Genomic DNA, 26,055 nt, shown 5'->3' with positions numbered 1-26,055 from the left:
GCAGGCCTTTGCCAAAAACAGCTTGTCCTTCCACTTCCAGATGGATATTGGATGGGTAGAGGCACAGGAATTACAGGCTGAAGAATCATGTTCTGAGCCCAGAAACCATATTCAGACTGATGTAATGCAGTCCTACAAGCGTATCATTTTGAGGCATTTGAACCTAATATACTACTGTGTCCTGACATCTGGTGGTGGAGCGATGGTTGAGGCACGAGGTGCTAGAGAGATACTACTAATGAAAACATTTTGTGGACCAGTCAGAAGCTTGGACAGATAATTTATAAGGTAAGGAATCTGCAGGGAAGATGTATTCATTAAAACAACATAGATTCCAGTGTCAAAGTCCTGTTAGCTACTTTGAAGCACATTTGGAAGACTTCTCAAAAAAAGTTGCTGGCAGGATCACTTTACACTATAAACCAAAACAACATAAGCAAAATTATATACTAGCCTTGCCTGACAGACACTTTGATAAATGGAGAATGGTGAAGGTAGCGTCTTCGTGGATTTATTTCAAGCTGGGAAAATAAAGGCATTTGACGCATGCAATAAGCATTTCTCCCTCAACAAATTGGAGATCTACAGTATTTCCAAATTAGACCATGGATCTTTTTCCTGATAATATGACATCCGCGACTAGAGAAGTGACACAACTTGAGAACCTATTTAGGCCTTACAGATCAACAAAAGACTTAATTTGCAGCACATACAGGAAACAATAGCTTGGCTATGTGAGAAAAACTCAATATTTGTATCTTGCCCCAGAACATTATGAGAATTATAACTATATTGTGATGCTTATCTAGGGAATTATCAGACTGTTGTCCATATTGCTTTATCATTCAGAACTGTTCTTTCCACATTATCTTATCTAATGCTGATGCATATTCATGTTAGTGTACATGGCTGTGGTCTTTTCTCAGAAGTACAGGAGAGCGGGGATAAACTTGAGGATATAGACAATGTGAACAGTTTATATGCGATTTGAGGAACTACATAATTCTCATTATTTTATTTATAATTTTCAAACTTCAAACGTTGTAGGAAAAAGGTTGTCTGTAAGATGCAAGTGTTGTGCTAAAAAGAAATCCTACCCCTGTTGTCAGTTCCTCGCACTGTTGTTTCTTGGACACCAGATCCATGGCTGCCATCTCCAAATCATACTGTATAAGTTCATGTTTCCGGCACACTGACCTGAAATCATACCAATTAAAAAAGTAATGCAATACTGTAATTTACTTCTCCAACCTTTTTACAATACGTGAAAAAAAATCTAAAAGTTTATGCATTTTTTTTCAAAATTCCATTACTTCAGTATGTAATTTGTCAACAATTTGTTGACTTAAGTGTAACAACAACTCTCTAGTACAGGCCAAGATGGCTGATCATGATGGATTTCCCTCCGGAGGCTCCATGGGCCAGGGATCGCCATCGGCGTAAATCCCCAGCAAAGCCCCTCCATCGTGCCACCGTCTATTTGGAATCGAAAGAAACAAACTTACAAAGCTGATCGCAAACTTCAAATCAATGAACAGCGCGACACAACGAAGATTGTGCTACAGTACAAGTTACTTACCTTCGGTAACGATGTATCTGGTAGAGACGATACTAGCCACACATTCCTGAACGTAGAATTATCCCTAGGCGTGAGACTGGGCCCGGAAAACTTTCTTTGCCCCAGCATCTCTGCGCGCTGGGGGGCAGTACCACGCGACTCTGCCCTGACGTCGTCCGCGGGCGTGACGTCAGCGAGGTCACATAAGCCCCACCCCGGCACGCTGACATCAGTTTTCTTCTGAGAAATTTTCCGCGCCACAACCCGGAGCTATCTCAAACAAAACTGTGGAGAGTATGGGAACAGTGTGCGAAAAACCAGTGAAACAGAAAAGAGAGAAACCAAAGGTGAGGAACAGCACCAGTTGGAAAAGTGCCGAGCACCAAGGCACAAAAGACCATAGCGGTTAAAGCCATAGCAGCGAAAGAGCAGAGCACCGCTCTGAGGAACACCGTTGCAAGCTAAGGCGACAGCCTCCCAGGAGGCAGAAGCATGTGAAAAAGGGCACAGCAGAAGAGAGAGAGGAGAGAGCGAGAGAAAGACTGCAACCACCATCCACAACAGTGAAGGGCCACAAGCCCAGAACAAAGGAGGAACAGCAATCCACCCCAGGTGACACCACCAAGGAGGGCGTATCCCTTGAAAGGAGCGAAAAGGCCGAGGTACAGGCAAAAAAAAAAACAACTCCAAGCAAGGAAAAACGTAAAAGAGTAAAAGCAGGCCCCTACACCGGAGAAAATGCAGGGTGGAGGGAAGCAAAAGCACACATAAACCAACCGACCATGTATCATAAGGGAAGGGGTGGAACAATCAAGCAGAACCAAGTATCAGAGCAGAGCGAAGCGGACACCCACAGAAGACCAGCCACCCGGAGGGAGGCAAGTCCAGAAAATCACAGGAAAGGTCCTCGCAGAATGGGGAGGAAGGGCGGGTCGTGAAGGAATCTGCATCTAGAATCGTCTCTACCAGATACATTGGTACCGAAGGTAAGTAACTTGTACATCTGATAGAGACTACTAGCCGCAGATTCCTTAACGTAGAATATATACCCAAGCCATACCCAAAGGGGAGGAGGGCCTGCGAGAGAACCTCCCCAGTAGAAAGAAACAGAGGGCCCCAGCAAGGCGAAGGGAAACCAGGAGACCCCAAGCCCATGCAAGGTACAATGGCCACAAACCACCGTAGGGACAGACAGCCGCAGAGGAACACCCAGGAGGAAAGAACAACCCCAACTCCAGGGAGCAGAGGCAGAACCGGAGGCAGAGTCTGCCATGGGAAAACACACAGTGACAGAGGACAGCCGAACAGGCATCAGTCGCAAGGAAGCAGGCAAGGCTGGAACGGCTCCACAGCCAAGGAAGCAGGCATAAGAAGAAAGGCACAGGTGCGCAAAGCCCCAGCAGAACAAGAGGCAGGGGCACAAGGTAGCACAACAAGAGCCACGGCGGTGAGCCAGCACAAACTGGCGTGCACAGCCAACAACAGACAGCACCATGGAGCAGCACACCCAGAACAAGCCAGTCGCAAGCCGAGGGCAGAGGCCAGGAAATGCAGAATAAGCCCCAAAGGAGGATCGTACAGTTGACACACACCGACCCATGAAGATAATGGAACCAGCCATAAGAGAAAAAGGGGAAGACACGGAGGACGGACCAGCTGTCAACCAGAACACAGGAAAGCCAGGAGAAACCCAGCCCCACTGGAACACCAGACAGAGGACCAGGCGGAAACGCCAGACAGGAAGACGGAAACGCCACAACATGGCACCATAGACAGCATGTCAAACGGTCAAGCGATGAAACGAACACCGAGAATGACGGAACCCGGAGCAGCGCCAGCCACGCCCGGACAAGAGACCGCACTAGCGGCATACAGTGTTGCCAAGAAGGCAGGGAACCCGAAAAAGGGGCAACCATACCTCCCCAGCACAAGACAGAGCTATTCAATAGCTACACGTACCCCACATAGGGTACGATACGTCCCAAGAAAACATGGGAACACTTCTTAGAAAAAAAACAATCCCGCAGCAGAGGACAGAACAAAAAGGACCTGTAGATAGAACCACAGAAAGCTTGACAATCAGCCAATCAAAAAACACACCGAAGGCCCAACCTGAGGACACATATGGGTGGACCACAACCAAAGAACCACAAAAACCCAAAGGGGCTGTACCAGCAGCCAACAGGGATCAATTTAAGGACCCGAAGCCAAGTTACGGAGGGGGAGGAGGAGGACGGAGCCCCGCAAGGAGCTGCTGAATGGCAGCATCCACATGGGTGTTAAATAAAAGCACCCCATCAAAGGGCAGGTCAACGAGACGCTCCCTCACATTTTCAGGAAAAACGCTATCCCTCAGCCAAGCATGGAGATGCACTCGCCATTATGCGGCCGAGGGCATCAGAAACATCCAGGGCCGAACAAAGAATAAACGCAGCCAGCTCCCGGCCATCCATCACATGGCGTCGCAGATCAGCATGAACACCGTCTGGAGAGGCAGAAAACAGAAGGGACTCCACAGAATCCCACAAGCTGGAAGTAGCCCTGGCCAACATACAAAGCGTGTTGAGTGCTCGCAAAGCAGCACTACAAGAAGCGAAGAGCTTCCGCCCGAGGAATCTAACCATCGGGCCTCTAGGGACGGAGGAAACAACACCAAAGGTAAAGGTAAAGAAGGAAAAGCAGTCTGCAGAAGAGGGCCCCGAGTAGAAGGGTGGAAAGAAAGGCAGACTGGGTCGTGCGGAGCAGGACGGTGGTGGTGGAGGAGCGGCTGAGGCACCGGATCCCCCATGGCAGTACACCCCCAGAAGAGAATTATGGAGTGAAGCTTCGAAAGGAAGAAGCAGCTCCCGTCCACCAGAGCCCTGGTGGAGAACCTCCAGCAAATGGTCCGTAGGAAATGGGGTAGCAGGGTCGCCCATGTGCAAAATGCCAGCAGCCGTGGAAATGACCCTGGCAAAGGCCGCACACGCCTCCGTAGGGCGACGTGGGGGGGGAGAGAAATTCCTTCGTGGGCGATGGCTGTAAACTAAGCCGGCCATCCCCGAATCCAGCTGGAGGAAGAAATGGCCAGCCTTGGAATAGTGGAAGATTGACAGACGAGTGGGAGACCTGAGGTACCTCCGGGGAAGGCTGTGGCTGCGGGGACGGCGAGAAGCCCTCACTGGAAGATGCCAGGAAAAAGCCACTACACGTCAGCCCGTCTCCGGGGAAGAAGAGACAAACAGTTGACAAACCTCCGGAGAGGAGGGTGCCTCTGGAGACGAGTGAACGACCCGACGCCGGCACGGCGCCGTGGAGTCCGCCACAGGCACGAGGTCGACCGGCGCCGGAGGGGACGCCGGGACGACCTCGTCCACCACTTGCACCCCAGGAGAATGGAGCGGGCCGGCTCCGTGGAGGTGAAAGAACGACGCCAAAAAGGCACCGACTCGACCTCCGACAAAGCAGCTGCCTGCGTGGAGAGACGAGAGGGACCCGGGGACACGCCCGACCCCTAGCCAGCATCCGCAGCGCCGCCAGGGTCGACAGCCGTCGGCGCCTGAGCGGCGTCAGCTCGGCTTCTGGCAAGGCCACCGCCTGCCCAGAAGACCGAAAGGACTCAGGGGCGAGCCGCGAGTCCCGGCGAACCTCCCGTGACACCACAGGGACCCCCTCAGGGTTTTGCGGCGAGACAGAGGCGCCGTGGGCCGAAGAGGGGAACTCTGTAGGGCCGCACCCCGATGACACCACACCTCCAGAGCCTGAAGTCGAACCCGTCATCGCCGGAGCCGCCGCGGAAGGCCCTGCACATGGCAAGGGATCCGCGGGCATCCCAGAAGGAGGAGGGGCCAAGGAAGCCTGCAGAGTCGCAGCATAGGCCTCCATTTGAGCCCTAGTCACCCCGGCGCCAGGAAACGGCGGGTAGGGTGGCGGCGAAGGAGGCCGCATGTCCCGCGGAGAACCCGCACCCGTCGCAGAGCGGGGACCAGGCCTCGGAGACAGGCTAAGAGACTTACTGATGGGCGAGCAATGTCCTAGGGGCCTCGGCGACGGGCGATGCCAAAATCTCAAGCGGGCATTCATGGACCCTTCCGCAGGGGACGGACGCGGGGACGACGCAGAACTGGACAACCGGGCTGAGAGGAGCTTCATCCGGCGCTCCCGCCGGGACTTGGGCTTCAGATGCTGGCAAGCGTCGCAGTCCGTGGAATCATGGTGCTCGCCCAAACACCACATGCAAATCGGATGAGGGTCTGTCACCGACATCTGACTCGCGCAAGACGTGCACGCTTTAAAGCCCGAAGGCATTCGCACACTGTCCCTCCACGCAAAAGCGTGAAAAGAAGGCCTGAAAACACGACAGGGACACGATCCGGATCCACGTTGCACGCGGAAAAGAAGGAAACTGATGTCAGCGCGCCGGGGTGGGGCTTATGTGACCGTGCTGATGTCACGCCCGCGGATGACGTCAGGGCGGAGTCGCGTGGTACCGACCCCCGGCGTGCAGAGATACTGGGGCAAAGAAGGTTTCCGGGTCCAGTCTCACGCCTCGGGATAATTCTCCTGCGGCTAGTAGTCTCTATCAGATACAAGGAAATACGGGAAGGTTCCTCTACTAGGTGCCTACAGACGGCCGTCAGATCTGTTATACCTGCGAAGCTCGTTCCCTCTCGGAAGGATGGCAATTTGAATCTGGACTAACCGCGGGGCTCACAGACGCTGCCTCTCTTGATCCCCTGAGCACCTGCGGCTTGCTAGAACTGGGATTAGAGAGTAAAAGGCGACCATGTTGCTCTGAGGTGAGCCACTGCCGTCCCTCTCTGTTGTCAGCCTCCTTTGGCCCACAGTGCTCAACAGGCCCCTGGGGCTGAGAATCGATCACTGTGTCTCACCGAAGATTGTGCTATACTATGGGACAACTGGGAAGGATTTCCCATTTAGTGCACGCAGACAATAGCCTAACCTGCTCCTTCAGTGCTGCCCGATCCTTCCTGCAGGACAGATACTGAACCTGGGCTAGCTGCAGGGGCTCACAGGCGCTGTCTGGGTCAGACGCTGCCTCCTGTGATCCCTTGCAAGCCTGCGGCTTGCTGGACCCGGTGACAGAGAGACCGAGGAGTCCATGCCTCTTGGAGCGTGTTAAAGTAAAAATAATAAAGGAGCAGGACAGTTTCAGCAACCTGAAGAGCGCGTAATAACCACTCAATGCCTGCAGACAACCACCTGACCTGATCCACCCGTGCAGCCTCATCCCTAACTGAAGGATGGCAATCAATCCCCTTCAAACGCCCGGCCTGCTAGACTCGAGGACAGGGAGACTGTGCATCCATGTGTCGTGGGGTGAAAAAAAAGTGAAAAAACAGGAGCTCCTCACCGCCTCCGGAGATCCCGCTACAGCCTGTAGTGATCTTCAAGTGAACCGTTGCCCCTTAGACCCTTTTACTGCAATTCACATCAATTTGTTCAAAATCCTTCTATCTGAGCCCACTACTCCCCTACGACTTCTGTCTTCATGACAGCCCTCACTCCCTAAGAGCAACCCCCTTGTTCACTTGCCAATCCCTGCCTTATGTAAGGAACCCACAGCACAGAGCGCATGGCGCTCTCTCCTGCCTCTGTGTCTCTGGTGCCTCTGACCAAGGGGTTCTTTGAGCTTGATAATCTCCCTGGCCTCTTAGCTGGGGCTAACCAACACTGTGTCTCGGTTGTGCCACTGAACTGGGGATTCTTTACACATGATGATTTCTCCTACCTCTGAACTGGGGATTTCCTGCATTGTGTTTCTTTTGTGTCTGATCTGGGATTCCTTACATTGAAAACAACCTCACGCGATTAATGGCCACAATAACAGGATTGCCTACAACCCCCATGTGGAAGCGTGAGCATATCTATGTCAGAACTTGGTATTGTAGGCCCATATTGTCAAATTGCGCATATATTGTCTCTTTATGTCTACACTGTTAAGTCTTCCTTGCTATTCTATGCCTATATGGTGATTTTCTTGCCCATTTTATGTCAATACTGTTATTTTATTCATATTCCATTATTTTAAGATGATGCTGCTATCTTATGCTACCTATCCTACCTCGCGAGTGTAGTAGTGACCATGCTTTCCAATGTTTACTTGTCCATGCTGACTATGACCGCCTACCTACGCTGTGGGTATATATATTGTATATATGCCTTCAAATACAAAGGGCTCTCCTGCAGCCTAACCTATAAACTCTTTCACAACCCCCAGCTCCTAGATACTGTGACCACCAAGAATCCGGAAAGACCAATAGGCCCACCAGTGCTTTTCGGCATTCAAGGTCCCCTTTTCCTCACAGGGATCCCAACAGATCTTCTTGGCGACCTCCCTTCATCACGCCGCTGCTGAAACAAGCAGCCATCTCAACCTTTGGAGGCTGCCTCTTCACCACTATGAACACCTCAGATTGTTTCTCCTAAAGCCTAATTTTGACTATCCCCAGAAACAACTTTCGAGTATCATCAAGTTCAGGAGCCTACTGCTGGGTCAATGTACCGCCGCAGCACCGACATGGAAAGATACAGACCCAACTCATACTGCATTAAATTTATGCCAAACCTCTCCAAACATGCCGCTAAAAAATTCAAACACAAAATCCTAAAAGAGTATCCAGAGACACTAATAACAGACTTCTTCTACAATGCAAACCTATCCAGCCTCCTGAGAGCAAACAATCTCACACAATAATGAAATATACAAGCTAACGATAAGGGCTCTAACCTTGACGGAATCATCTCCAAGCATAACACCTTATCCCTCCACTCTATCCTGCCCACCGACTGGACTGATCACCACCTAATTCTTTTTTATCTCAATGCCATCCAACCAAAGGCTCACCTCCAAACTATCCGTCCCAAACACTGGGCGAGGAACATACATTGAATCCCCCAGGCAGAGTTAGAAGGATTAGTCAGTTCCCAAATTCCATCTCCACCCGACCTAACCTCTGCCGATGACCTCACCGCCCACTACAACTCCAAAATGGCAGAACTCCTTGACACAGTCGCCCCTCTGAAATTCAAGAAGTCAAGAAATATCCCTTCAAGATCCTGGTTTAATATAGACCTTAATAAAGAGAGGCTACAAATCTGATTAGCTGAAAGGACTGATGGACAACAGCCCTCGTTAACCAACCTCTCGATCCTCCGAGCTGAACGCCTAAAATACAAAAAACACATCTTCAGAGAAACATCCTCCTGCTTCCGAGCCCACCTTGACTGGTCTAGGAACAGACCTAAAGATCTTTTCAACATCAAACAGCAAGCCTCCTCTCTCCCTCAACACCCAATTAGTGACTCTACTAAGCACTACAATGAATTCCCAAAATTCTTCTCTGAAACAATCTCTAACACCGAGCTCTCTCCTGTGCCACCCACCTCCCCACCAGACACCAAGGGTGCCCCACTCGAGCAACGAGGGTCCACCTAAGGCCCCGCTTCCAACTAATGGTTGTTTCCCCAACCTCCCCCTCTCAGCAATCCAGAACACCAACCTCAACCCCTTGCGCTTGAAAAAGGAGAAATCACCTCATCAAAAAACACAGACGCCGACCAGAAAGACCGTAACAATTACAGACCTATAACTAACCTCCCTCTCCTTACCAAATCCATCGAAAAATGTGTGTTTGCACAACTCAAAACTCACATTGAAAAATACAACCAGCACAACACCTTCCAATCTGGGTTCGGGAAAGGTTGCAGTACAGAGACTACAATACTGAACATCACTGATGACCTACACATATCTATGGATGATTGCCAAGCCTGCCTCCTTGTCCTCCTGGATCTCTCAGCTGCCGTTTGATACTGTCAACCATGGCATCCTCCTAAACACCCTCTCACAGCGTGCAGGCATCAATTGAACTGTCTGTCCTTCAGTGGTTTGCTTCTTTCCTGAACCAGCAATCACAGTTAATCAAACTAAACAAAGCTACCTCAAAAGCAACACCTGTCGCACAAGGAGTTCCTCAAGGATCAATCCGGTCTCTTGCCTTATTCAACCTCTATAAGGAACCCCTTGCTATGATCCTGCAACAAGCCAGAATTGCCTATCATCTCCATGCAGATGACATCCAACTTTACATTAAAATCTCGTCAGGTAAAGACATCCAGCACCTGAACAGCATTCTGTCCACGGTTCAACCCTGGCTAACCAGCAACCCTCTTCAGCACATCCCCAACAAAATCGAACTCCTCCTCATCCAACTAAAAGAAAGGTCCTTTCCCGTAGATATCTGGCTCAACAACCTCACTGCATTAAACTGCAAACTATCCATCTCCAACTTTGTCAATTCTCTGGGGATTACACTTGACACAAACCCGAACATGAAAGAGCATATCAATGCCTCAGCTAAAAATGCCTTCTACACGCTGCAACACCTAAAAAAAGTCAAACTTTTCAGCCCCATCGAAGACCTAAAGACTGTGGTGTAATCCTTAGTCCTCTCCAAGTTGGACTACAGTAACGCAACAATCACTGGCGCCCCAAAAACACACTTGGCTTCTTTGAAGGCAACACTCCATGACGTGACCAGACTACTGACGGGGGAGAGTCGCTTTGACAACATCACTCCCACTCTCAAGAAACTCAACTGGCTACCAATCAACACAAGAGGTATTCTCAAAATTGCCTGCATAACCCACAAAGCTCTCTACTGAGAAAAAACAGTCTACCTCACTGACAAACTATCAAAAGCCAGCCACAAGAGACCTATTCGAAGCTCAAACAGCCTACCCTTAATTCCGTCCAAATTTAAAAAAGAAAAATCTTGCACCGGCTCCTTCTGCGGGAATGCTCCCAGAATCTGGAACTCGCTGCCCCAGGATTTACCGGACAATCAACCATTCCATCGCTTCAAGAAGAAATGTAAACAACCTCTTCTCAATAAATACCTACATCCTACCCTCAAAGCCATCTGACTGGCTTGATGCTCCTAACCAGCACTCTACAAATAAATCTGAGCATCACTACCTACTACCTCGGGAAAAAACTGTGCCTCTACTCTACCCAGCTTCGCAACATCCTACTGTATCTACCTCAGAACTATATAGTCCACATATCTCAATGTCTATCGTATACCTCTTACATATACTGTTGCTATGTATTTGTATTTACTCCATATGTAATTTGTGTATTTGCTGCACTTCGCATCACCCCACCGCAGCTATCTCAGAACTATATCATCCACATATCCTACTGTCTATCGTATACCTCTTGCATATACTGTTACTATGCATTTGTATTTACTCCATGTATTTTATTTACTCCATATGTAACACGTATAACTGCTGCTTTGCTAACTCTGTAACGCGCTCTGATACCTTCAGGTCAAGTTTGCGCTATACAAAACTCAATAAATAAATAAAAAATAGGTGTCTTTTATAGATTCACATATTTGAATTATTAGTTTTAAGCATGACAATCCCCAGTAGAAATATAAGACTGCAGTATTAGAAAGCACCCATTTATTGTAGCCCTCTACGCAGCTTATCCAAATCAATATTTGTGTCTTTGAAGCAGCCACTGACAAGGAGAAGTTCGGACATCCTTTTAACATAGTAGCCACTATAGCTCAGATTTTCATTGTACAATTTAGTAAGACAATACTTTAACCCCTTACAATAATGAAGATGGGAAGGTTGCAAGTTAATCTATGACAGCTATCAATGCTGGCAACACAAACCTTAAAGTTAAATAACTGTCTCATCCAGAATTAAAGCCTTTATGGATTATCATGATTGAACTGAGACAAGTAAGCAGTATAACACTATTACATAAGGTGGTAATAAGACTCACTGGAAAAGCTCTGAACATCTAAGCAGTGTTTTTTCCTCTTAATACTGCACAAGCTCAATGTTCTCAATCTGGATATGTTCAAGAGGCTACCGCTTCGAAAGAAACATCTATTGCATACCATTCTTCTGGATGCGTGAGTGGTGGCCTGTCTTGTTTAACACTGTACCATGCAATCAGCAATCCACCATGTCATACCCGGTTTGGATATAGCTTGGTTCCATGGTCCGAAAATGTAAGTTGTAGCTGAAAAGAACTATAGACATGTAGACATCCAAAATGCATAGCGGATTTTCAATTGAAGTGGATGGTATTGTGAAAAGGAGTAGATAACACTACTTGGGACGGAAATCCACAGGAACTCTGGGAATGATAAGCTGGTTTGCCTAAAGCCGTATGACCTCAACAAACCGAAGATCATTTGAATTCTGACATTTGTTGTAAATGTGATGGCTAACAGTAGCACAGTCTTCCAAAGAGCAAACTTCACATCAGCTTTATAGATCAACTCAAAAGGTGAAAATATCAGTTTTGCTACATGCCGGGGTGGGGTGGTAGACAGTATGAAAATTTTGAACAACCTCCCCATGAAAACTTTAATAACAATTAATGTAGACTGTGGTTAACTCCACTGTTAGTCTATCCCTCAATAATGGAGCTGCATAGAAGATGATTTTACCCCTGTTTGGGAATCATCCTTGACAGCACAAGCGTTGCCTTTGCAACACAAGCCTTCACCACAAATATGCCTTTCTGTCATATGTCTTTACATCGCAAGTAAAGAAAAGTATATATAAGGGAAGTGTGTGTACAAATACATATATCTATCTATAAGGATGGATAGGGATATTGGGTGGTAAAGGTGTTTTAGGGGTGGGTAAGGGTACTGTGTGGCAAGGGTGTTTTTAGGCTTTAGGTGTTAGTAGTAGTATAGGGTGGTAAGGGTGTTTTTAGGCTTTAGGGGTGCGAAGGGGAATTGGGTGGTAAGGTTGTTTTTACGGTCTCAAAACAATGGAACAAAACTTCAAAAAAGTTACATTACCCATTGAAGGACAGAAATTTGATTGCTGGGAACCATGAGCCCCAGAATGCATCGGACCTGCAACCCACCAAGGGGGTCCACTAGAGGGCCAAAACTTCATAAGTGCAAACTGCTAGTGGTCGCCTTCAGTTTTATAAGATCACCATTGTTTTCACCTGTAAACAAGGTTGTGAGGTCCTAAACGTATCAGGTTTGCCGAGTAATGTTAAATAAAAAATAGGATATTGTCTCCCCTGTAGTGCGACTCCTTCCCAGGAGGAAGAGGATTGTGTGTGTATATATGTATATATATATATATATTATCTACTGGCGGTCGCCAGTAGATAGTTATAGTTAGGACCGTGATTCCATTGGAAATCTCAAAATTCTATTTTGAATAACTTTGGCGCCGGTTGACGAATCTTAGCGACATTTTCAAAACTAATGGGGCGCTCCGCTCAGCTCCTACCCTGAAAGTCTCGGGGGGATTCGTCAAGCGGGGGCTGAGAAAAAAGGGGGGTCCCAAAACGTGTTTTCCCCATGCATTTTCCCATAGGACCTTTAGTCGAAGGTACAGCCCGAACGGCTGAACAGAATTACTTGAAATTTGGCAGAGAGGTAGTCCTCAGGTCAGGGATGTGCCGTTTGTATATATGGAGTCAATCTGTTCAGTAGTTCCTGAGAAAATTGCAGTTAAAAGCACATACATATCCATAGCCGCGCACCATGCACGCACCGTTCGCGCACCCTAACGTGCGCGAGCGTAATTCTGATTGGTTGTTACATGTCAGTCAACGTTCGAATCGGTCGAAATCAGGAAGTGTCGGCCGCCATTTTGTTTGTTTTCAGTGCGAGAGTGGAAAAGGAAGGTGGCGAACGTGAAAAGGGGGCAGGGTAGAGAGTTCCTGACCCCCTAGCCTTGGCCAGGGGGTCCCTGAAGGACCCCGAAGGCAGAAAAAAACATTAAAAAATATTTTTTTTTTAAATCGCGGAGGTGCGCGCACGGTGAAAAACCATTAAAAAAAAAATTATAATACGTAGTTTATTGAAAAATAAATATATTAACAAAATTATAATACATACATAACTTAGCATTTAAAAAACCGTACAAATTCACTGAAAAAACCATAGGTTTCACACACGTTATAGTTAGGAATTAGCATTTAAAAAACCTTGCAAATTTACTTAAAAAAACCATAGGTTTCACACATGTTCTAGTTAGGGGGATATTTCACTCGTAAAAAAACAATGAAATTCCCCCGTTATAGCTAGTTGAGATAACTATAACTCGCGTGACTGCCACTCTATCACAAGGATGATGTCATGAGTGATGTAATATGTGATGTCATGAGCAGAGGATTGCGGGCGCGCGAGTTATAGTTATCTCAACTAACTATAACGGGGGAATTTCATTGGTTTTTTACGAGTGAAATATCCACCTAACTATAACATGTGTGAAACCTATGGTTTTTTAAGTGAATATATATATACATATATATATGTATTAGGGATGGGTAGGGACATTGTTGATGACGTTTTCAATATGTGACCATATAACTAGCACGCAAAATGGCGTGTAAGTTGTTGACTAACGCAAGTTTTCGCCGAAACGCGTCCGTAAAGATTTTTTGATTGCTGATGCCTAAGCAATAAATATCAATTGCACACGCTTTCGGAGTACCAACCTTCCTTTGCGTAGGCAGGAAAAGTCTTGGACAAGAGATAGATAGATAGATAGATAGATAGGGATTTAACCTACCTTATATATACTTACCTTGGAGTGTAAAGGCATGTGTGGTAAAAGCATATGCGCAGAAAGGCATATGCGTGATAGAAGCATTGCGTGGTAAAGGCATGTGGTCAAGTCCTACAACCGTACTGTTTTAATCAGCTGCAGCAAAGAAGGTACTAGTTGGTGAGGGAGGTTGACGTATTAGATGATGAAATGACTGATCACAATAGCAAAGGCAAAATCTTTGACATTTCAGATTGTATGCTAGTGCAGCTTATCCGGCACTTGCTGCTCGGAGGATGAGATGTCTGAATTCTGTCTCCTCAAGAGCCTGTGCGGGTTGGTTTACCGTGCAGCACTTGACCCTTTCCTTTGGTCAAACAAAAGAGGTGGATACACCCAGATCTCCAACAGCTTGATAACTGCCATCATCTGAAGATCTGTAAATTAGCAAGTTCACTCCGAAGCTCGAATGTAGTGCAGCTCTCTCAATCTTGGAGATCAAAGCAGAGATGAGGAGACTGGATGAAAAAAAGTATTACAATTATCCTTGATCATGGAATTGAAAACAGTCCCCCCCCCCCCCCCAAAAAAAAAACAATTGTCCCTTCCTAATAGCGTTGAATAATAGTTTGTTTGGTCTGGGGGAGGAGTCGTTTCCTGAAGACAAGGTTCTGCCATAGGTCCTTCAGCTCCCAGAGGAGTCTCTTAAGTCCCTGCAGAGGGCATCTGTGTCCTCATCAGTGAGGCTTAAGCTGTTTCATGGAGGTGGATAAGCCCAAAGCCATTGGACTAGTGGGAGTGGCAAACATCAGGGAGAAATTAAAAAAGGTAGCTACATGTTCTTTCTTTGAGGTCTCCCGGTTGAAATACATCTGTATCAGTACACTGTTTTTTAAAAGGCAAACGTTCTAAAGCAAAAATAATGTGAAAGAGAATTCTTCTTTGCTTGATGCACACCAGCGAACGTGAGCTATGATGGCCTTTAATGGGAGGTAGATCAAAGTCTCTCCCACTCACTGGCCACCTAGTGGCCCAAACAATGAGGTGGATAGGTTACACATTATTCTGTACACATTATATGCATTCTAATACTTCTGGTTTCTTTTAACGTTGTAATCATGGATCATAACAACAGGTGGTTCTATGAAGGATGTAATGCTGGACAGTGAGCATTCTACCTTTCAGTCCAAGCACTTTCGAGAATAGGTGCTATTATAAACACTTATCGTCTTTCAAAGAATAACAGGCTGAGTTGGTTCTGCCAGAATACAAACTTGTGTCTACATATAGCACCTGCGATAAGCAACCAGTGGCTAAACTCGCACAACCACATCCCCATCCGTAGCATTAACAAGCAAACATAGTCCTCAATATTATTCAGCTTTTTTTTTTTTACTTTTCTCTTGCAACATGAGCAACTATCTACTGTCAGTACCGTTAGAATTTTACCACCCAAGCCTCAACATATTGAACAAGGAAGTTAAATTGCAACCATTTATGAGATATACACTCCACTTATACTACAAAGCTATTAACAAAGGTTTTGTGGTGCTAACACTTACCACCGATTTTATTTCAAAGCACAAATTAACAAACATAATTCCACATATTTTATGGCAGATAATTAAGCAAATAATCAATTTTCTACCCGTTCATGTACCATGTACAAAAAAAAAAAAGTCATCCAGGCACATATGTTTTCTCGCCAGGACTATTGCAATTCTTCATGTCAAGCTGTCAGCCTATGCTGTGGCCAAACAACAACATATTCAGAAGATGCTCAGGCCACTTCTTCTCAGACTAAACGGAGACTCATGAATTTCCTTCCACTTCCAGTGACTTCACATTAATAAAAATGCTGAACCTTTAAGGCCCTAAGCCTCTATTTCCAGGCTTTATACTCAAACACATCCAGTTACAAGAACAACCCCTTCAACCATTATGCTCCTGCCAGGACTCTTCGCTCTTGCACCCCAACCTTTTACTTGTAGCAAAGTGCAGTAAGGCACGTATGGCAGGACCTGCTTTCTTGGTGAGAACTACCAAGGCGTTGAATCCTTTACCTCATATCTGTTCTCAACTAGCTGCCTCACAAGGTGCCACAAGCTGATAAAAGCCCATCTTCTCACTTGCTACTAAGAGCTCCCGTTTTCTTCAGCCAGGGCCAGGACACCCTTTTCCTGGGTAACCACGCACTTTACAATGTTTATTAATTCACCACTCTGCAGTTGCTCTTATAACTGGGTTAAGGGAAGGGAAATACAATACAACGAGTAAACACCCACAGAAGATGGCATTTGGTCACTTTCTTTTGGGTTGGTCTTTGTCATGGATCATGGATCACCGACAGCGCCAACACCTTAGTCCCCGTCAAGAAAAACAACAACACCCACGCCCAGAAAGCTAGATGGTTTACCACCAAACTTCGAGAGTCCAGACGCACTTGCCGCTGCCTCGAAAAGGACTGGAGGAACACCAAATCCACAGAAGCCAACAACAACTTCAGAGCCGCCACCAAAGTCCCCCACCAACTCATCAGAAAAACTAGGAAAAAAGCAATTGAAGACAGAATCTCCACCCACGCACACAACAGCAAAGAACTCTTCAACATCATCAAGGAGTTCGCCCAACCTACCAGCAAGTCCACTGACAACCCACCCTCACAAGACCTCTGCGACTAACTCAGCACCTTTTTCCACCACAAAATCAAGAGCATCTTTGACAACTTCGATGAAGACAACCAACACACTGAACCCTCACCAACCGCCCCCGAAACCATGAAGCCAACGATCGGAAACTGGACAGCTCTCACCACTGAAGAAACACTGAAGACAATGAACTCACTCCACTCTGGGGCCCTCACGGACCCCTGTCCCCACCACATTTTCAACAGAGCTGCCGACACCATCACACCCATGCTCCGCCACACCATCAACCACTCCTGGCAACCGCATCGTTCCCCGACGACTGGAAACACGCCGAGATCAACCCCCTCCTCAAGAAACCCTCTGCAGACCCCGCCGACCTCAAAAACTACAGACCCATCTCCCTGTTCCCCTTCCCACCGAAAGTCATCGAGAAAGCCATCAACAGCCAACTCACCACATTCATCGAAGAGCACAACATCCTCGACTCCTCCCAATCCGGCTTCAGAAAAAACCACAGCACGGAAGCCGCCCTCCTCGCCGCAACAGACGACATCTGCACCCTACTGGACAAAGGAATAACAGCAGCCCTCATCCTCCTCGACCAGTAGCGTTCAACACAGTATCTCACCGCACCCTAATACGCAAACTCCATGATGCAGGGATTCAAGACAAGGCCCTCGACTGGATCCGCTCCTTCCTCTCCGGCAGGATGCAGCGGGTCAGACTACCCCCTTTCTTCTCGGACCCTACAGCAACCACCTGCGGAGTCCCACAGGGATCATCCCTCAGCCCTACGTTCTTCAATGTCTACATGGCTCCGCTCGCCCCAATCGTCGGAACCTACGGACTCAACAATGTGTCATATGCAGACGACACCCAACTCATCCTTTCCCTATCCAATGAACCCAACACCGCCAGACACAATTTTCGAGAAGGCATGGAAGCCGTCGCATAATGGATGAAAAACAGCTGCCTTCAACTAAACACCAACAAAACAGAAGTACTCCTCATGGGCCCACACCCCGACGCCTGGAACGAAACCTGGTGGCCCCCCCGTCCTCAGACGTCCGCCCACCCCCACGGACCACGCACGCAACCTGGTAATCATCCTGGACTCCGAACTCAAAATGGACTGCCAGATCAACGCCGTCTCATCCTCCTGCTTCCACACCCTCCACCTAGTACGCCAGACCTTCAAATGGATCCCCCTCGAATGCAGAAAGACCGTCACTCACGCCCTGGTCACCAGCAGACTCGACTACGGCAACACACACTATGCCGGAATAAACAAAAACCTCACACGCAAGCTACAGAACATCCAGAACGCCGCCGCAGGACTGGTCCTCAATCTGCCAAGACACTGCCACATCTCCCAGCACCTGCGCACACTCCACTGGCTCCCCATCGAAGCTAGAATCACCTTCAAGATGCTCACCCACGCTCACAAGGCCCTCCACGACACCGGACCAGCATACCTGAACAGCCGTCAAATTCCACGCACCCCAAAGGACCCTACGATCAGCCCAGCTCTCCTACGCCGTGGTCCCCCACACCAGAAAGACCAGATCAGGCGGCCGCTCCTTCTCCTTCCTCGCGGCCAGAGCCTGGAACGCCCTCCCTCTCCAACTCAGACAGACAACATCTCTCCCCATCTTCACAAGAAACCTCAAAACCTGGCACTTCGACAGACCCCCACCTTGATGGACTGGAACCTGTGAAACCCCCCTCCCCCAGCGGCTTGAGACCCTCACGGGTGAGTAGTAGCGCTTAACAAACGCGTGATTGATTGATTGATTGAATTGATTGTCATGACTAGCAATTTCTTGATCTGATGAGACAGGTTGAGACGCAGAGGTGAAAGACAGTGACGATTAACAGGCAAAAAAAGAGAAGGTAAAAAACACCAAAGAGTAGTCGGGGTTAGCCCCACAGGAAAGGCTGCGGAAAGACAGGTAAAATTAATGAGAGGCAAATGAACAGGGGGATCTACTCATAACAAAAAAGCGGTTGACTGGAGGCATAAGACTTTAGGAGTGGGCCAGAAGCTCTTCACAGACAAGTATGTAAGCTCCTTAACCTTGAGACACTATCTGATGTTTAATGTCCTGGGAAACTGAAGGTCGAACACTGAAGACACAAACCCAAAAAACTGCAAATTGTATTCAATATGTATAAGCAATTACAAAAACTACCAAGTTTATAGAATTTTTGGCAAGCTTCTATTGCAGCGTTTTTTAAACAACGGGCTAAAAAAGCGGTTCTGAATAACCACTTTACATGGTAAACATATTAGAGTTAATTTTAAGAGTGCTCTCGGTGGAGTCCTGAGTCAAATTAACTTTTAGGTTTATAGCTAGAGTTGAAATACAAATTTGGCATGGAATACTCCAGATGGCAGAGCACTTTCTTCTTCTGTACACAGTTTAGACTTCGTTCTCGCTGTGGGTGCATGATCTCCCAATACGTACTGTCAGAGCTTTGAAGTGCAGATGTACAATACACTGTAGATTTGAGTGAATTAGTTATACCAAAAAGAAAGAATAACATGTGACACTTCATTAATTCCAAAGTAGTGCACTACAAATGTATTCCACAAAAAATGTGGAAAACTAATCAACTGATCAGTACACAAAGTTCGGAAATTAATGCAAATGAGTATTCAGTATTTCCACACAAAATAATTCTTTCCAAAAGTCACATTACAGAGCAGGTTAATGAGAACAAAATGCATTAAGGAAAAGACTAAATGGTGCATTTTTAATGCACCTATGACCAATTACTTTAGTTATGATGGGTACCGTTTCCCCAAACATTTGACATAAAAAAATGTAATGAGAAATAGAGACAAGAATACTTACCCATTTAGATTTTTACATTCCGTTACCTGCTTTCTTTGATTCAAGCTGCCTAGTAGCACACAGTGTAGGACACTGCAAGCTGCCGGTACCCAGATGAACATATTTTTTTCTCTAATACACTCTACTGAAGGTGCAATGTACTCAATGATTTTCTTAGAGGCAGAATAGTCCGTTTCATTTGGGGTGCAGGGGATTTAATTCATACAGTGGTGTGGTGTACAGCATGGGATGGCATTTTGTAGGGCAAAATAGTGTTTGCTTATATCAGAAATTGGTCCATGCAGAAAGACAACTCGCCACTGAAGAGCTTGAGCAGAACATTGCAGAGTGGTCTGCACACAAGTCTTGAAGACCAGTTTTGCTTTCGCACTTCTTAGATGAGCTCTATGAAACAGCAAAAGGCTCAAACGGACTTTGGTTTGAAACAAGTGAATACATCTGCTGATTAGGTGATTTCAAGTTGATGATACAGCTCGCTGTCGTAACCTGTACATTTCAAACTTGTGGAGGAGTACTCGGGCACTTGAGTTCCTTCAATTAACTATGCCAATGCCAGGGATAATTTGCCTGGTGGGTATAGGTTCACCAGAGACAAGGTTTTAGGCATTCCAGGTGCAAGGAGGCTCCAGGTAGCTGGACAGACATTTTTAGGTCCTGCCTGAGACAGCGCATGTGCTGTCGCTTGCAGGACATTTTGTTAGATTAAAGGGGGCACATTGCTTAATAATTGGTTGGCTTCATGGTCACTCATATTTGCTGGCTTCTGTTTGGTCAGTGTGTGCCAACTTCACTTCCTCTTCAAGTGTTTCTCCCTTCCCTGGAGCATGGCCCAGTTACTGATTTCTGGCAGTGCTTAGTGTCTTTCCACTGTTAGCACTTTCTTTAAGATAGATTTTTTTTTTAAGCTAATTGCAGTACTCCATAATAACGCATCTCTTTCCAGGTTGTATCTTACCTCCCACCCCCTTGTCGCTCTGCTTTGTTTTGCTCCATCATTGTTGCTTGCCCTGTTGTTGTTTGCCCCGTCATTGTTTCTTGCCCTTTGTTGCTTGCACCTCCCTACCTCAAGTCACTGTTGCTTGCCCCTTCCGGTAACTGCTTGCCCCTCTCCCTTCGACCTGCTTGGGATTGCTCCCCTCCTCACTCCCGTCAATGCTCCCCACGCAGAAAAAAAGCACTATAATGAGGGCAGCGCTGCCCATGTCATGGCACCTTTTCCCCTCATTTTTAGCCATGTTGTACAGCAGATGTGCGCACAAGTGTGTGTGTGTGAACCTTGTATGTACATGTTAATGTACATGCATGCAAGTATGTGTGTATGTTATGTCCCTTCGAGAGTGACAGAATAAGGCCAGATCTAAGGGGGGCCGGTAAAGCTTGTTAACATTACATCAAAATAACCGGCCACTCCAAGATGCTTGTACATTAACACTCTGTGTTGATCGTGTTGGCGTCCGTTAAATATATCTTTAGGAACGTTACTTTTTCATAGATGATTTGATCAGGTCATTAAATCCTTGCACTCACCAAGCTGTTCTTGCTGATGGAAACAAGCACTGGCAAAGCCAATAGGCTTTGCCAACACTAGAGATGGTGGCTTTCTCAATGATTTGTTTAGTGGTCTTGTACAGCAGCGAGGTTGCTGTGTAGCATGACAAAAAGTAAAGGAAAAAAGGCGCCAGGGTATGTAAACGATGACAGAGTCATATCTCTTTTTATTACTTTAGTTTCAGCTGCGCTGCTATACAAAACAGGACAAACCTTGACAAAGCCAATAGCTTTCGCAGAGGCGAGATCTATTGGCATTGCCAATGCTTGTTCTCCGTATCATTAGGCACCATTAAGATTTGAAGTTTGGACTTCCACTTCAGCGGAGCAATTGTGCATTGGTTTCTCTGCAGGGAACTCCCTGAGGAGGATTTGGCTCACATTATACCAAAGACTCCTCTGCCTACCAGCATCTCTTCCTAGCACGAGAGTGTTAGAGGAGTCTTTTCACCTCAGCTTTGCCTCCGAAGACAGGGCATTGAAAGGCAGTCAAAGCAGTACTTTGCAGCTGTGACGAACCAGTCCCTCTATCTGTGAGGCAAGGAATAATCTGACAACTCAAAGAAAGACCATCATAAGAGCTCCGAGCTGTCCTGATCTGTGGCTTATAGATGCTGTAGTCAGATAGGTTTAGAGTTGGGATTTGTGAATAACTGCCTTGGCACCAAGACGAATATTGCGCAGGACCCTAACTTGGCACAAGATCCCATGTAAAACCAAGACTGACATTCTGAAGGAAAAAAAACATGAGTGCCAGGGAAATTCTAACATTGTCAGATATTCTCTTCCTTCTTCCACGCTCCAAGATATTTTCAGGACCTACAAACTGGCCTGCGCAACCAACCCAATCACCTAAGGATCTCACACGCTGCCCAATTATTGGCAGGCTTTCTCTTCAACCCTCTAAGATGATGGCTTGGGGCCACCTTCAATTCCTGATTTAGATTAAACTGGACTGGCCATAGAGGACACGGGAAAATGCAGTGGTTAAAAACGGTGGGCTCTTTCACAGATGACTACGAAGAGGGGTAACCAGTGGGCCCTGAATGCAGCGCATACTTTTCTAACAGCCGTATTCATGATACAGAGCTGCAGAGAAGTCACGCTTTTCCGCACTATCCCAGACATTAACAAATGTGAATATTTCATGCGTTTCTCTTCTCAACGGACAGTAAGATGATAATAAGAATAATAAAGCCATTTATACCACGCCCAGCTGCTTCATGGAAGTATCCCGGCACACAGCAGAATAAGTAAATTAATGGCATCTGAAATTTATTATCATTAAAAACTAATGGAAAAGAAAGATTTGTAATTGTTTTTGAAAAACAGAGTAACACCATTCCCTAGAGTTAAAGGAAGATTATTCCAAAGTTTGCAAGCAAGGTAGGCAAAGATTCTGCCACCTCTTCTGGCCTTGCATATTTTGGGGACCTGTAACAGCATAAGGTTGTTGGATTTAACTAAGAGATTGTTGGCAAGAATTAATTCTTTGCCTAATACAGACAGGACCTTTCTGGAAAAAGGTTCTGTATCTGAAGACTAATGCTTTAAATTCGATACATTTAGACACAGGTAAGCTGAGCAAATGTTTCAAATGTGGGGTAACTGATTGTCGAAAAGGAATCTCAATTATCAGTCTAGCTGCTGCATTCTGAACAATCTGGAGCCTGTAAATCAAATACACAAGAAGTCCCAGGTACAGAGAGTTCGCATAGTCCAGTCTCGGTGTAAATAAATTACAGACAATCATCTTCCTAGGGTTGTCCGGGACCAGGATTGATGACAAATTTTATTACAAGATTTCTTGGTAAAGGAGTGCGCGTAGGTGCAGACCCCAAGTCTTCAGGCTACCCTTTAATTGCTTCTGTGCAGCCGTTAGTTCCAAAAAATATAATTTCGGTTTTGTCAGTATTTAATTTAAGATACTCCAAGTAAAAAGAGCTGCCCATATACCCGTTAGAACCTCGGCTTATAATAAATCAACAAACACATTGTTTCACGTGGCATTCATTCAAAAAATCTTCTCACAGTAAGCCACTCATGTATAGTGGCCAGCTATTGATGCAAAATGATCTCACTCATGACCCAAGAGGCGATTATATTAAAATAATAATCATATAGCAACAAAGCATATAAAACACGACATATACATAAATATGTACAACACAAGACAAACTAAGCAATGGTGTGTGATGTCCCGGGTGAAAAAACACACGGAAATTAATACATTATAAAAGAGATACTATTTTACACTTTTATGTACTTTTTGATAGCGCCAATATGATGGGCCTATAAAAACAAGTCAATTTTCTTTCTGCCAACATCTATTAGGTGCTAAACTGTTGACATAAAACTGCAGGCTTTAATCGTTTTAGTCCTTTCTTTGCCAAAATATGTTATGGAAAAACACAGCAGGTCTGACAGGACCCATGAGAGGTATGAGGCCAAACACCATCACCAACACCATCAAACGACGCAACCCATCAATAAACGTCTTGTGGGGTCTGAAACTTGTGCCTTTGTATCACCAATCTCTAAGAAAGTCACCAATCCCACCTCAAAAACAACCAACCAACTTTCAGTCAACCCCCTCTAAAAAAAAGATAGCCACTAAACATACAACCTACATCCCTCCTGAGTATACAGATTAGGCATGGGAATTGGGGGTTTCTGGCAGGCCGTATTCAAGGAGCCAGAAACCATCACCGGGATATCATTAGAACTGTCCCTGCTAGTGTTCTTAAGGTTTGACAAGGAGCTATGACGCAGTGTGAGGCGCCTAGTAGTTTTAGGATTACTGCTAGCAAGACGAAGAGAGACAATGAGGTGGGGTAGAGGCACTGTACCGACAATCAAGGAGTGGCATATGGACATGACCTATTGCAATACACAGATACCTACCCAGAACTCCTTCCGCCACAGAGTCGCCCTAAGAAACTATGGGGGCCATATCAGGCATACTAAGCGGGCCAGCGTGGGGATAAATCGGGGAGCGATGCATCCCTAGAACGGGCAGTAAAGATAGCTGAACATTTATATGTTACTCCTTCTTGGAAGATAGGAACTATGGGGATGTGACATGAACGGTGGTAACTGTGCAGGATGACGAACTAACTCAGTATAGGGAGAAGTATTGTACAAGTGTAAACGAGCTCTGTCTTCTATGCTAAACATCCTTTTGTAAACGTTCATTACACCGCGTACCTTTACTACGCATGCTTTACTACGCATGCGCTGTAATAACGAGTAGCCATTTCTACGCATGTTATTACAACGCATGCGTTGTAAAGCGAACCACATCGTTGTGAGGAAACTGAGGCGTTTCCTCACAACGGCGTGCAACGATGACCGCCTCTCTGAAGACGCAGGAAGGAGAACAAAGGACATGAGGAGAGAGAGGTAAGAGGGGCTATTTTTAAGGGTTTAGGATGGGGGAGGATGAAGGTAGTGTTGTGTTTGATGAGTAGTGTTTTGGGGTTTAGGGTAGTGTTGGGGGGTCATGTAGGGGAGAGTTTGGGTGAAGGGACAGGATTGGGGGTAGGGGGAGGGTTGTGCTGAGGGTAGTGTTTTAGGGTTTAGTGTAGTGTTGTGGTGTTTGTGTAGGGTAGTGTTTTAGGGTCAGGGGTAGTGTTTGGGTGTCGTGTAGGGTAGTGTTGTAGTGTAGGGAGCGGACTGGGGGAAGGGTGAGGGTCGTGCATGGGTTAGTGTTTTAGGGTTTAGGGTAGTGGTGTGGTGTAAGTGTAGTGTAGGGTAGTGTATTAGGGTAGTGTTGGTGGGTTGTGCAGGGTAGTGTTTGGGTGTAGGGACAGGAGTGGGGGTCGGGGGAGGGTTGTGTGGGGGTAGTGTTTTAGGTTTTAGGGTAGTGTTGTGGTGTGGTGTAGTGTAGGGTAGTGGTTTAGAGTTTAGGGTAGCGTTGGGGGTTGTGAAGGGTAGTGTTTGAGAGTAGGGACAGGACTGGGGTAGGGGCAGGGTCGTGCTGGGGGTTTAGGGTAGTGTAGTGGTGTTTGAGTAGTGTAGGGTAGTGTAGTGTTTAGGTAGTTTTTTAGAGTTTGTTTTGTGTAGGGTAGTGTATTTGTATTTAGTATTTAGTGTAGTGTTGTGGTGTGGTAAATGTCTGTTTTTAATAATATGCAAGTTTTAGTGTTTTGTGTAGTGGCAGGGGGTTGTGATGGGTAGTGAATGAGTATAGGGACCAGAGTGGTGGAATGCGTAGGTTCGTGCAGGGGGTAGTGATTTAGGGATAAGGGTAGTGTAGTGGCGTTTCAGTAGTGTAGGGTAGTGTAGTGTTTGAGTGTTTTGGTAGTGTTTTCCATTTTTAGATGTGTAGGGTAGTGTATTTCTATTTATTATTAAAAGTAGTGTTGTGTTTTCAACATTTTAAAAAAGGGCTTGAATGTCTTTTTTTAGTATGACACGTTATTCCGCATACCATTTTTATTACTAGGCAAGTTTTTACTTCGTATACATTAACACTTTCAATGCAATGGTATGCGAAGTAAAAACTTGCGTAGTAACGGTTATTGCTAAGTAATAACCGCATAGTAATGGCATGCGAAGTAATGGCAGGCGAAATAACGTGTCATATTCGTCTTACCAGACTGTAAGCAATATAATTGCAGAATCATCATACAATGCAAAACGTCCACTGTGCAGCTGAGCCTGCTATCAATAGACATGATGCTTTATGTGTTGAAAATCATAAATAAAAATCTCGATTAAAAAAAAGTATACAGGTTTCCTACTCCTCAACACCTCCAAAAAAGCCTTAGTAGGACACTCCTGAATGAAGACCAAATGCCTGCCCTCAGTATACTTCTATAAGTTTTGCAGATAAATAAATCAAATTCCCGCAACCAGCTTCCTTCCAGGGTCTTGTTCAAGT

General features: G+C 46.2%; 1 protein-coding gene across 2 annotated transcripts in view; it reads right to left on the bottom strand.

Moving 5' to 3' along the window:
* The window catches only part of SNX4 (sorting nexin 4), a 467,422-nt gene that overhangs the window by 92,327 nt on the left and 349,040 nt on the right, over nt 1-26,055 (bottom strand). For both annotated transcript variants that reach the window (XM_085647507.1, XM_085647506.1), the window contains one exon: nt 1,098-1,197. In XM_085647507.1, the coding sequence (XP_085503633.1) occupies nt 1,098-1,197 (100 nt within the window). The remainder of the gene's footprint in view (nt 1-1,097; nt 1,198-26,055) is intronic.

The sequence above is a fragment of the Triturus cristatus genome, chromosome 3_2 (genome assembly GCF_964204655.1).
Source record: "Triturus cristatus chromosome 3_2, aTriCri1.1, whole genome shotgun sequence".
Classification (NCBI taxonomy): domain Eukaryota; kingdom Metazoa; phylum Chordata; class Amphibia; order Caudata; family Salamandridae; genus Triturus; species Triturus cristatus.
This window is presented reverse-complemented; position numbering and strand designations above follow the sequence as displayed.